Below are 12,931 nucleotides of genomic sequence, written 5' to 3' on the forward strand. Positions count from 1 at the left end.
TTCCACAACGAAATTTCTGTTGCATTTCAGTGAGTGAAGACTTGCTGCTAAGCTGTTGGTACCTACAGCGACAGAAGTACTAGGTTGCCAGACACACAAAACTTGTGCAAGGTAGGTCTACTTTCAGAATCGTAAACGCAAATTCCAATCGCAATAGGCAGAACAACTTTAAGCCATCTCACCGGGCTTGCAAGTTGATAACGAACGTGAAGATGTGTGGGCAAACTGCTTATCTACCACTTCCCCATTCGACTTGCTGTAAAGCAGCGCATAGTCCGTTTGGCGATTGTCTCTATTTCTAATTCAGTATAGCCCAAAGACTCAGTGTAAGTAACGCCTTGTTTCGCACTATCGTTTCCAGTGCGAAGGAATTAGGGTAGTAACAAAGTAAATATAGTCTATCATAACAAATCCATCATGGGAGCCACCGAAACATCTAAGAGACGTGCCTGAGCACTAGCGAGAAGATAACACTAAGTGAATACGCGATACAATGCGAAAGAACTGAGTATATGTCTACTTGAACCACCCGGACTGTAATTACAACAACTGCCTTCGAGAAAGCGAGCCACGTTTCTCAGATAATCAAGGTAATCATTGGAGAATCCGCGTCTGTTACTGTGGACGTGACGGTTGTGGTTGCTTCGACCGACGAGGTCGCGCTGATTGGCGTAAATGTGGATGTGACTGTATCAGTCACCGATGACGACTTCGTACTGGCTGCGGCAAGGAACAGATTCGCAGTTACAGAAATGGAGCCATCCTCGAGGTCTTCTTCGATGTTTCTGACAAGAGGCTTGAAGAAAAATCCAGGTGTTTCAGTTGACTCTATAGACGAACTAGTGGTCCCAGCGGAACCAGGGACAACTGTCGTCGTCGTCGACACGGAGTCTGTCGCTGAATCCGAGCCCGAGTAGTGGCCTGCTACACCTCCAAAACTTACAAGGTTGAATTCGGCACCGTCACGAGCATGGTGTACAATCATGTTTGTCGGGAGGGACGTCGAAGACGTGAAGCTGGTCGTCGTCGCAGTTACTACAACCGTATCAGTGGCAGTAGTAGTCGACGGCTCGATCGTAACGTCCGTTGTACTAATAGTAGTAGTCGATGGCTCGATCGTAACGTCCGTTGTACTAGTAGAAGCGGTATCTGTCGGCGTGGAACCCGCAGCTCCAGTAGGCACAGCCGGAACCGCCAACTGTAAGTGAGTAATCAGTACGAGTATGCGTTACTTGTCATACCTGACGAGACTCACGAGTGCAGTCAAAGCCAATACTGGATCTAGCTGCCTTGCGAGGTGTACACCAGACTGGATAGAACATATAAGTAGATATTCGGGTGGCACAACCGCATTCAGACACCTACAGCGCAGCGCGGTCCATTGCATGCGTGCTTGGGCAAGACCTGATCAGAACGCCTGAGCCCGGGAATAGTAGAATCATCAACGGGGGCTAAGGTGAGGGCGGCAGAAAGCACAGGAGTACCAGCACCGAGGAGGGCAAAGACGAAGGCGGCAACGACGTAGGAACGCATGATGGATCGTATGCTAGGGAAGGTAGTAGAGTGTGGGATTGCCAAAGGAGTGTGTGGTCTAGAGGGAGTGTGAGAGTCGCAAGGGAGAGGGACGGGGAAGATAGTGAGAGGCGCGAAAGGAACGACTGAGGAAACATGAGCTAGAGGGAAGGGTTATATAGCCCTTTGATAAGTGCCAGCCTCGTATCGAACAACACCACACTGGAAATGGAAATCTACAGGGCTAACTAACAGTGCCACCTGGACTCACCGTGGATCGTCGCGCGTCACTCATTGGCTCATCCGGAGAAACTCTCTGCAAACTCCGGTGCATAACATAGTTAGTGTTGTATATACATCCGCATGTGAATTCTTCCGTCCTCTAGTGCCAGGAGTTGAGAAAAAATATGAGATATTGGCATGGGCATAAATTAGTAGCAATGCAGGTGTCGCAAATGAACGGATGTGAGTGGAAACAAAATAAAAGAAATCCGCGGTGAATAGATGAGAAATCACTACGGCTGGCAATCCGACAAATTTGAGGACTTGGAAAAAAGGAGGAGAGGGCAAGGGTCCAAAATTCTCTAGAAGATCGCCGAAAGAGCGTTGTCTGCTGTACAGAATGTGAAAGATCAAGCATATGCCTTGCTTGTCTGCCAGCCGCTGTCAAAACCGAATCCGTTTGCATTTGGTGGTGCTGAAGATCGCATGGGAGCCTTTCCCTTGCTGCTTGTGGCGCTCGGTCAGAAAGCTGGAATTAAGGCACGAGGACCGGAGAAACTTACTCTTTCCGCAGTTGATTCATGTAATCGGGATAAGGGATCTCTCCGTTTCCATTTTGCGGCTGCAGCCCATTCGCCGGTGGCACAGAGTCAAATTCAAGGCCCGTATAAGGGTTATCTTGCGTCGGAGTCGACGCCTCAGGAGCAGCTGCAGCCGATAACCGGCCAGGATGATTCACTCGTGTTGCCTCAATTATCTTGCGATCTGCTTCGCGAGTGTAGCTTTCCGCCATTGCGGCGTATCTCTTCACCTGCCAAGCAAGTTGTTTCGCTCGTGAAGTGTCACCCTGGGCGATAGCCCATTTCTTTTCTTCCTTGCATCTCCGGCGGTCTGCTTCGGCGGATGCAGCTTTCTTGCGCAAATTTGCAAGTTCGAGATCGAGGAGCCGGCCCAATCCAGTATAACCCATCTGCTCCATGGTCCAGGTTGTTGATGTCGTTTCGGTAATAAGTGTAGGAGGTATCGCAGCAGTATGTTCGGTACGTGGTGAGACAGAGCGCGCACGTGAAATAAAGGTCCGACGCGGTTGGATACGTTCCAGAGAGCGAGAACGGACAGAAGGAGAGGGCGAACGCTCGCGCTCTCTCGCATTAATTTCGCGAAGACGAGCGCGCATGTGTTCCTTCCGTGCTTCCCTTGCCAATTCTCGGTCACGACGTCGGGAGTGTCGCCGATCGTTTGATAGGTCTTCATCAAGCTCTACACCGTTCCACTCCTCCGCAGCTTGAGATAACAGATGGGTCAGGGAAAATCCTACTACAGCGGCGATCCCAGCAACTCCAAGTGCTTGAATGTCTGCTGGTCCGTCCGAAAAATAGGCAGCCATGGCAGCTCGTGCCGCGCACGCGAACGCAAGTGCAGGAGCAAAATCAGGATGGTCCGAGGCAACATATTGCAGAAGAACTCCCTGAAAGGCTCCTTGGACAGCAGAGTCAATCAGCTCATCGTTGGACGAGGGAGCGGTAAGCGGAGGGTTGAGTAGCGTGAAAGCAATACGCGCACCTAGCGCGCAGAGAAGCGGTAATGTAACGGTCAAGGGCATGAGATTCGTAACGTAACCATAAAGCAGTAATCAGGATAACAAGAGAGATAGTCAAGTGAACACGCAGATATGAGTATGAAGGAAAACAGATGTCTGAGTATCCAAACAAACAGAAAGTCTAGTTGTACAAGCATCACGTGCACAGAGTCCACGAAGCGTGACAACTTTACCGTCACAGCATTCTCATCACGCATTAAGTAATACACATTGTCAGTCAGTCAAGGTATTCCACTTAGAGTACGAGTGGAAACTCCCTAGTTTCCCACAGTGAGGATTACCACAGAGGTTTCCCACGAGGTAAACCTCACTACCACAAGGGTTGCCGGAAATTGGCCTGTGGAAAACTCAAATGTATTAGTCATACATAATATTATGTCAGTAGATAAATTAAGAAAAAATGCCTCAACCTGACGAAAAGCAAGGAAAATAGATAGTTTGAGAGTGCATATACTCTATGTCTGTCATTTTATTAGGTTAACATCTCCTATTTTGCTTGACATTCTTTCAGATACTCCTTCATTTGAAGGAGTACACTCTAATAAAACTGGAGAGGTACAAGTGATAGATATGGACAATATTTCCAGTACCTCTTCAGACAATTTACAAATTTTGAACAATAATAAAGCCTGGTCAATGTAATTAGTTGCCTCTTTCTTTTTATTTCTCTTAGATATATCTATTTATTATGTATGTTTCAACACTGGTAGACTATAAAACACAATAAAATTGCTCTCAGCAGTATAACCAATGTCTGAAATTAATATTGTACCTAAATTTTCAGCTCAACAGAGGTAAACGACATAAAATTCTTTAAAATTTCCTTTTTGGAACATTATAATGATATTACTAACATGCTGACTAAGTGTTGTCCACGCGAGGTTTACCACGCCTCCAGAGCCCCAGCAAAATGACCTGTGGAAAACTAGTTTCCCACAGGCTCTCGGGAGTTTCCACTCGTACTCTAATTCCACTGTTCTCTCAGTTACCGCCATGGCTTCCTCATCCGCCGTCGGCAAAGTCTCGCGTGAGGAGTTTAGGCGTCAAAAGGATCTTGATGCAGCGCGAAAAGCGGGTACAGCGCCTGCAGAGCTTGATGCGGAGGGCCGTGCGATCAACCCACATATTCCTCGTATGTGTTTCTCGTGTCTTTATTATTGAACTAGCAAATTCTCATTATCGAATACAGAGTATATCTCGCAAGCCCCTTGGTACCTTGACACAGGAAAACCTTCATTAGATCACCAGCGGAAATCTGAGGCACCTGTAACTTCTGATATCGACAAATGGTATGATCGAGGCAAGAAGGGACCGACAGCTACGAAGTACCGTAAAGGTGCATGTGAGAACTGCGGCGCCATGACGCACAAGAAACAAGATTGTCTTGAACGACCTCGAAAGAAGGGTGCAAAATATACTGGAAAAGACATTGCACCTGATGAAATCCTCCAGGAGGTGGCTGAAGGCTTCGATGCTAAGCGTGACCGCTGGAATGGATATGACGTCTCGCAGCATCGCAAGATCTATGATGAGTACGCTGCTGTTGAGGCTGCCCGACAAAAGATCCGCGAGCAGGAGATTGACTCACAGACGACGACTGATCTTGCTGCAGTGCGCAAGGTAGCCAAAGCGGGTAAAGGCGAGGGCGAGGGCGCAGATCCGGACTTCGGTTCAAGCGACGAAGAAGATGATGACGAAGAAAAGTATGCGGATGCAGCAGATGCTGTTGGCCAGAAGCTCGACACAAAGACGCGAATCACCGTGCGCAACCTGCGTATCCGGGAGGACACCGCGAAGTATCTCGTTAACCTTGATCCAGACAGCGCTTACTACGATCCGAAGACTCGTTCAATGCGTGACGCTCCTCGAAAAGATGTTCCTGTTGAAGAGGCAAAGTTTGCCGGAGACAACTTCCTTCGATACTCAGGCGATGCACCCGAAGTGCAAAAGCTACAGCTCTTCGCTTGGCAAAGCGCTGCCCGCGGCAACGACGTTCATCTCAACGCGAACCCAACACACGGTGAGATCTTGCACAAGCAGTTCCGCGAGAAAAAGGAAGAACTCCGCGACACTCAGAAAGTCGGTATTCTCGCTAAGTACGGTGGAGAACAGTACCTTGAGAAAGCTCCGAAAGAGCTTCTCCAGGGCCAGACTGAAGAGTATGTGGAGTACTCGCGTACTGGGCAAGTCATCAAGGGACGCGAGCGCGTGAAAATCCGGTCCAAGTATGCAGAGGATGTCTACATCAATAATCATACTGCTGTCTGGGGATCCTGGTATGACATATCGACAGGGCAGTGGGGCTATGCATGTTGTCATTCTACGATACATGTGTCATACTGCGCTGGTCGTGCGGCTATTGAAGCGGCACAGGCCACCAGCGCACAGGCAATGCTCAATTCTGCCCCTCCCTCATCATCTGCTGCCTCGTCCTTGCCAGCCAAATCCCTTGTTGAATCACACCAGAAACGTCTTGAAACGAATGGCAAAGGGAAGGGTAAGGAGCGCGCCCCTGAGAATGAAAACGGAAAGTTTGGCGTAGGTAAACGGACGCTCGGCGAAGGCGATGTGCAACTCGACGAAGCTCGATTAGCGGAGGCCATCGCCGAGGAACGCAAGCGTAAACTACGCGGTGATGATGACATGGACGATGACGACCGTGGGCGAAAAAAGAAATATAACAGTGCGCTCTCAACTGGTAAGGGCGATAGCACGGAAGTTACAGAAGAGGAACTTGGTATGTATACACCTTTGCACTTCTTATTTTCGCTGACGGATGCTAATTGGCATATTTACAGAGGCGTACAGGAGAAACCGAATGGCTGGTGCGGAAGATCCAATGTTCAGCTACAAAGACCGAGAAGGAGACTATGAATATGTCTAGCTTTCCGTGAAAATCGCTCGTACTTGTGTATTTATCTTGCATTACATTTTTCTGCTTCGTCTCACCAGTATACTTCCTCCATGTCTTCCACATATATCTGCATTATTCTGTAATTGTATGCGTCTAAAATTGTCCTCATATGCAAAGGCACTGCAACGGTCTTTTGAGATGCGCAGCTTGAATTTCCGAGGCTATATGCTCCTCCAGAAGAGTGCATATGCCCGGAATGCTCCTGCTAGGCAGTAAGGGATTATCTGCTCTGTTTCGGACTGACAGGAGGGTCATGCCACCTCACACCGAAGCTTAAGTGGTCATCAATAGCCATACTTCTGCCTGTTCATCTTCCGCATTCTGCATCTCACTTCTGTGGACAAATTAGCTTCTTCATGTCATAATTAAACGATGGAAGCAGACATGTCCTAGGAGGACGAGACAAGCGAAACGCTGTATTATGATTGTCGTTCGTTGCTTGTTTCCTTCCGGGTTCCGACGCTGCGGACAAATTTAAGATGGCCAGTGACTCGGCCAAGAACACGAAAGAGATTGTTCTGTCCGAGATTATGGTTCATGATGATCATTTAATTTCCCACCTTGTTTTTGTCGCCTTTGCGACGTGTTACGGTCCTATTTATCAGGCTGCGCATGGACTCATCTTATGCATCCTGAACCCTATGCTCCGTCTTGCATCAAGTCTAGCCCTGATCTGATCAAGAATTTCCACCTGGATGAAAAGTTACAAGACAGAAGAATATCTAAACGCCCCTGTATTGTGCATGTTACAGTGAGATTCCATCAGAGTTGCCAGCAGCGGTGCGTCGCGATGAGCGGGGCAATCCGAATCCGTCAGTTAGGGTAGATACAAACTCTGAGGAGATAACTACAACTTAAATGCGGATCCCGGGTATGTGGATAATCTCAGACAGGTTAAATGGAGTGATTGGTTTGAATTGTTTAGTTCATTCAAAAGGTTCTTCAGTGTTCCTGTAAACGCAAAGGCGCTGTTTCAAAAGATTTTTAATAAGTCGATTGAAACAAAATCTAATTATGACAAGAAAAGCTTGCCAGAATCTCTACCGAATGATCTCCAATTCGGACAGTTGCTAATATCGTTGATTTGACATGACTGAGTGTTAGTCTCAGAAGGAATGCCTGATCTGCAGCTTAGCTGTAAGGACAGCCAGCATGAAGACATAGTGCAGTTTGTAGTGGTCTCGGTGCGAGTGATAACCGACATTAGCCGACTCCTTTAATCTACTTTACCGAGTTGATCAGCGAAGGACTGTGGAGAAGAGGGACATGTGTATTTCGGAATCACAAAGAATGGAGAGGATGTGCAATTACATTATTCCACCCTTAAAACACTGCTGCGAATGCACGCCTGAAGAGGTATACATATTCCGATTGAAAATGAAGGTGGGATACGGAGACAAATGGCATACTCCGTAGCAACATTTGGCGGTCTTTTTACAGGCTGAAACATGTGAACATGAGTGTACCGCACGAAACGGACCTCCTGGGCTAGATATGACCAGTACCGGAAGTAAAGAAGATTAGTTTTATCGGCTATTCATTCAGACGTTGTTGCCGTCATTGAACCTCATATTGGAGTATCCTATTTACGCGGATCTACTATCTGTAATACAAGACCTTCACAGTTTCCCTTACGTCCTGCGAAGTCGCGCCACAAAGGCAAAGTCATTTCCGGTCCGATGCGAGGTCTCGTTGTATGCTTGAGTCTCTGGATTAGCGAAGAAGACAAATGATTACTCGGCGTTTAGCAAAAAAACACGCATACTTAATGTATGAGGGCATGCAATATGATGATTGTACGACAGTACCAAGTAGATCCTCTGGGATCCACATGGAAGATAGGCCAATAAAAGTTTAGAAACATAAATTGCCAGACAGGAAAGTATTAGTCACCAATTAGTAGGCACACATAAGCGAAGCAAACATAGTCTGTTAACGTCAGTATAGAGTACAGAACATACATCGTTTGAGTGTTGCAAAGCCGGGCGCTATACAGAGAAGGTTTATCGACAAGCTTGATCTTGTACACAAGGCAAACGCGTGCATAACCTTCACAATTCGTATTGGATGCCAGACAGGAAGAGCACTTACTAGCCACTGAAAGGAAATGCTTAACAGGATCTCCGTGCCTCGCGACTAAGGCATGGTAGGGTTCGTCCTTCTCGTTACATGTCGAAGCACTTCCTGGTATTCGTAGTTCTCAGAGACCCTTACTGTAGGAAAAATCGAAAAGTCGTGGATCAACCAAGTACCGTTAGCATTGCGTAATTAGTATACCTCGTGTTCATAGCACAAGGCCCTGTCAGAGCCAGCTCGTCGGGCGTGTATATTGGAAGTTGCGCTCAATTTTGATCGGAGGCTTCGGGCAGAGCAGCGGGTTTCTGCCTTATGAAGATCTCCGTATACGATCCATATTCCTTTTATTACGGATTTATCACGGAAGCTTTTGAGATTGGACTGTATACCAGCAATACGGAACGCAGACACAAATATTTCAAGAAGGGCTACTAGTCTTTGAGCCGGAGGTAGCCAGCCCAACGCTGTCTCCAATAGTTAGCGGTCACGTCATTCCGATATGATTCAAAGCTCACCGCCCTTTGACTCCGCTTACAACCACACTTTAAGTAAGCTCTAACATAGAACTCGCTATTTCTAGACTAGATAGATATTCGCGCCCTTACGTACGGTGCGGAGAATGAGACTGGATTCAATCGTGCGAGGGAACTTCCACAATTGGGAGATCGGAGACCTACGCACTGTATGGATGGCACAGCTTCTGCTCCTGGATCATCTCCGACAAAGTTTCTTGTGCTTCCAAAGATCCGTAGTTTTTTCCTCGGCAAACCAACAGTTATTAGACTCTGGATACCCCTTGACAAAAGTCCTAACGATTCGTGAGCTCTAAGGGCTGATAACGATGATCAGAAAAGTCATGATCGTCCTCTTGCTACACAAGTTGGGGAACCAACAAACGAAGATGAGCCTTGATTGGGGCGAAGGGACCAGAAGGCGCCAGCGCATTGATCTACTCGGTGCTTTGCTCAAAAAGTCAGTCGGTAAAGTCGTCCTTGCTGCGGAAGCACGTAGTCTAAAATGATCTAATTAGCGCTCGTGGCTCATGTTTATCCCTTCTTCGGGCACAGTTAGAGGACGGAGCAGACGGTGCAGATTGCAAGCACCACGTTTGCTGCTACAAGCCTTTCTTGCTACTCATTGTTACACATCCGTTCCCTTTGAGGATAATACTGCATTTGATTAAGTCGATTCGGGGGATTCAATGCCCAACTATCATGATCGCCATCTCGTTCGACAAAAAAGGGACAATTTTGAGCTCAACATACAGAATTTCGGACAACGATAATCGGTCGAAGGCAAGTCAATTAATTACTTGGCATTCTTTAGACTGCCATAAGCTCTAAACTTTGTTATCTGAAGTGTTTCCCGCATTTAACGGCGCCCACGTTAGACTCCGATCCCCAGATATAGAATACATTTTATTTGCTTCTTAGTGTTCGCGGCAGTCTAGCTTCCGTCCAACAAACAGCACATGCATGTCGCGTTAGACGCAACGTCCTACAGCTAAGTCCCTTATCGCTGATAATCTAGCAGTGTTGGATACAAAGCTCTGTTTCTGCCTACCTCTTTCAGAGCGTTCTGGCCGCACTAACTATTCCTTGCTGCTGCACGACGGGGTAACTTAACAAAAGAATGGATCGGAGCCTTTAGGTCATGCTGAGCTTTGGACGCCGTAATATCGAAACTCCGAATGTGTTGCTGCAAGGAGTCTCTATGAATGAACTCCCTTTCCCCCGAGGTGACTTACGGGCTTGCAAGACTTCTGCGACTTCTCTTACTTCTGATGGTTTACATTGAAGAAACTCCTTGCTCATATTCACGTCTCTTGTAGGATAGCTAACACATGGGCAAACACGTCGACGGCGAACTCAAACTTCGTAATACATGCGAAATTGAAATTATTGAACCAAACAATACGCTCGGGCGGCCTTCTTCCGGGTTGAGAGTGGGGTCCCGTTGTGTTTTAAAGTGAGGCCTGCTATTTATCACTAAGATCGGATCGTGTTTCTCACACTGACACAGTTATGGACCGAATCTCCACGGAAAAGAACAACTGTTGAATAGTGATCTCAGGCGTTCTTGCTTTTAGCGCTCACCGCGAACGTCTCTTGTCGGCGTTGGTGTGGACCATGCAGAAAAAATTACACACGCCTTACAATGTGGGTACAGTCCAAATTGGTTTTTGGACAGCAAGGCCATATTCACTCGCATATACACAAATACCTCAGTGTGGTGCAGCATGGCTACACGTTCTTTGGTACTATTTCTGTCGTACGCTTCGTCTAGATGACACGCAAGCAAGGACTCTTGCGTTTTATTCGACTCTTGTGTTCACATGCTCCTGCAAGTAGCCAATAATGAATTCTTGAGATGGCTGTGCTAAAGACGAGAATAGGGTGCGCCTACTGCGCTCGGTTTACACTACCATCTCGTCCTCCGCAGGTTTATCCATGTCATCAGCAATTAAACAACCTGAAGGCATCAATGCCTGGTGGAGTCTGTGTATACGACAACCGTTGCTGGATGCAATGATTGAATCACGTCCTACGCTCAAATCAAAGTGTTTCCTGACCAGTAGTAGCATGAATCGACAGGCAGGATATACACGTCACCGAGGCTGATGAACCTCGCTTAAGTCCGCCGACTGGTGCTTCCGTTGGCAACGTTGCATGCTTTACTCTGAAGCAGTGAATTTTGAGGTCGCCACCTGGATTAATATTCCCATGATTGAAATTGAAGCTTCCTGCAATGGAGACTGTTGGAGCGCTTGGACGAAGCATCATAATAAATAGGTAGTTGGCCAGGGTCTGAATACTGATATCTTCCGAGAGGAATAAGAAAAAAGAAATCTACATGTGGCTGCTACTAGACTTTTCAGGAAATCACTTGGTGAATCATCTTGATGATCTAACCAACCACATCTTGGCAGTCACGTCTGTTTATCTTTTATTGTGCCCCCTTTCTTCCCTCCCTCAGGCTATTACAACAATCACTGTTACTATTCATTGTCTTCTGCACCAAAAACTGGCAAGATTTCCCTCTTACTAGTAACAGGAGGAAACAACGTGTTGAAGACTGAGTTGGTTCATTTACATAAGTACAAACAAGAGATATGCGATCGGCTCGGAAAAGGATTTAGCACCATAAAGGAACGAACCGACCCCCGAAATCCTGCAACTCCCCGTTGCACATGAATCGTGATCCGGTAGACCGGTCGCTTACCCTGTTTATCTCTCGGCTATGAAGGAAAAATCCATAATTGGGACCCGTCAATTTTATTCGTGGCGTGAAACTTTTCTTGTAGAAGCATACCCAGTGGAAGCATACAGCCCTGAGCTGGTTACATATCCCGAACGACCCTCTGATGTCCCGAATTCATATAAATCATTGTTCGTGTCTTTCACCGTCGTGGTATACGCGAGCTTTTTTAGATCCTACCTACCATCTGCTTCCATACGCCTTTTTAACGCGTCCCCCTTCTCGCTGATACTGCCAGCAACGCAATGTCTCATTCACTGCCCTAGTAAGCTCTCGCACTCCCTTTTGCGATTTTTCTACTCACTGTATCTTCAAGCTCCATCCCGTACATTACGGCTCCAGCACCACAGTACATGCTGCCGACGCACCCGCACCAAACGCACATCCCGGGTGCCGTGCATATGGTCTCTCCTGCTCAGATAAGAACCGAACAACCGCAGCGTAAACGCCCGAAGTACACGCGGAGCAAAACAGGGTGTCTGACTTGTAGAGCCAAAAAGATCAAGGTACATACGCGCTCACAACGCGTTTTGCCGAGCCACCATACTGAAATGTATGCTAGTGCGATGAAGGCAAACCAAACTGTCACCGATGTGAGCATGCGCATCGTGAGGTTCGTTTCGGACATTACGTAGCACCTTTTCCTTGAGCTGACCCACATTCGCAGTGTACCTGGCCGGACCCGACGACAATAAAGAAAAAAGTGCAGCCGCGCAAGACGTCTACTACTCAGGACAATATGTCGGCGTCGGAGGCTGCTTCCCGCTCTTCTGGCTCGCCTGCATCGCGAGATGCAACCCCGAGTACTCGGGACATCGACGGTACTGTCAACCCCACTGCCATGACCGAGCCGGATCGCCGTTACAGGTGGAGATCACTATTTGTCTTCTTAGTCTTGCTGATATTGACTCGTAACGGCTATAGTGGATCTCAGGGATATCCTTATGTGGAGTCCAATGCTCCAATGAATAGGCGTCAGACGTAAGCACACTTTTCCCATTTCGCGCAACACAGCAAAATAACAGTTCGCGAATGACCAGTAATGGTGGCTACAATGCAACGTCTGAAGTAACCCCAATGAGTTCTGGCACAACCATTCCCTCATACTCCTACGATTTTCATCCGTCTCCAAACGGCTCGATTTCTTCCCGGAGTAACTCACGTCCATCAACTGGAAACTCGCTTCCTCCATCGCACTTCGGAGCTTCCGCAAACCATGCAGCCATGGAATCTAGAGACTATCCTCGATGGGAGACTATGCCTACCCACCGTGCTGATGCGTCTTATGCATACTATTCTACTACCTAGGATCTTGACTTTGTGATGCGCCCACTGCTGATTCCCCTTTG

At 47.5% G+C, this 12,931-nt stretch overlaps 6 protein-coding genes across 6 annotated transcripts; 4 read left to right on the forward strand and 2 right to left on the reverse strand.

The window, feature by feature from the left end:
* Positions 1 to 378: 378 nt before the first annotated feature.
* FOMMEDRAFT_167927 (uncharacterized protein) lies at positions 379 to 1,533 on the reverse strand (the record flags this gene model as incomplete). The annotated part of the gene is made up of 3 exons (XM_007266410.1): positions 379 to 1,198; positions 1,256 to 1,309; positions 1,366 to 1,533. The coding sequence occupies 3 exons, from the start codon at positions 1,531 to 1,533 to the stop codon at positions 578 to 580; spliced, it is 843 nt and encodes a 280-aa protein (XP_007266472.1). The 3' UTR covers positions 379 to 577.
* A 327-nt stretch (positions 1,534 to 1,860) lies between these two features.
* On the reverse strand, positions 1,861 to 3,337 carry FOMMEDRAFT_167928 (uncharacterized protein; the record flags this gene model as incomplete). Its single annotated transcript, XM_007266411.1, has 2 exons — positions 1,861 to 2,238; positions 2,298 to 3,337. 2 exons carry the CDS (start codon positions 3,335 to 3,337, stop codon positions 2,145 to 2,147), a joined length of 1,134 nt encoding a protein of 377 aa, XP_007266473.1. The 3' UTR covers positions 1,861 to 2,144.
* A 990-nt stretch (positions 3,338 to 4,327) lies between these two features.
* FOMMEDRAFT_133990 (pre-mRNA-splicing factor SLU7) lies at positions 4,328 to 6,218 on the forward strand (the record flags this gene model as incomplete). The annotated part of the gene is made up of 4 exons (XM_007266412.1): positions 4,328 to 4,466; positions 4,524 to 5,804; positions 5,877 to 6,071; positions 6,133 to 6,218. The coding sequence occupies 4 exons, from the start codon at positions 4,328 to 4,330 to the stop codon at positions 6,216 to 6,218; spliced, it is 1,701 nt and encodes a 566-aa protein (XP_007266474.1).
* Positions 6,219 to 8,823: 2,605 nt separating this feature from the next.
* FOMMEDRAFT_156099 (uncharacterized protein) lies at positions 8,824 to 9,345 on the forward strand (the record flags this gene model as incomplete). Its single annotated transcript, XM_007266413.1, has 3 exons — positions 8,824 to 8,872; positions 8,914 to 9,142; positions 9,174 to 9,345. 3 exons carry the CDS (start codon positions 8,824 to 8,826, stop codon positions 9,343 to 9,345), a joined length of 450 nt encoding a protein of 149 aa, XP_007266475.1.
* Positions 9,346 to 10,167: 822 nt separating this feature from the next.
* FOMMEDRAFT_133991 (uncharacterized protein) lies at positions 10,168 to 10,413 on the forward strand (the record flags this gene model as incomplete). The annotated part of the gene is made up of 2 exons (XM_007266414.1): positions 10,168 to 10,292; positions 10,347 to 10,413. The coding sequence occupies 2 exons, from the start codon at positions 10,168 to 10,170 to the stop codon at positions 10,411 to 10,413; spliced, it is 192 nt and encodes a 63-aa protein (XP_007266476.1).
* A 1,414-nt stretch (positions 10,414 to 11,827) lies between these two features.
* Positions 11,828 to 12,890, forward strand: FOMMEDRAFT_156100 (uncharacterized protein; the record flags this gene model as incomplete). The annotated part of the gene is made up of 6 exons (XM_007266415.1): positions 11,828 to 11,847; positions 11,899 to 12,088; positions 12,145 to 12,195; positions 12,250 to 12,449; positions 12,507 to 12,563; positions 12,623 to 12,890. 6 exons carry the CDS (start codon positions 11,828 to 11,830, stop codon positions 12,888 to 12,890), a joined length of 786 nt encoding a protein of 261 aa, XP_007266477.1.
* Between the last annotated feature and the right edge of the window lie 41 nt (positions 12,891 to 12,931).

Source organism: Fomitiporia mediterranea, assembly GCF_000271605.1.
Source record: "Fomitiporia mediterranea MF3/22 unplaced genomic scaffold FOMMEscaffold_6, whole genome shotgun sequence".
Taxonomy (NCBI): Eukaryota; Fungi; Basidiomycota; class Agaricomycetes; order Hymenochaetales; family Hymenochaetaceae; genus Fomitiporia; species Fomitiporia mediterranea.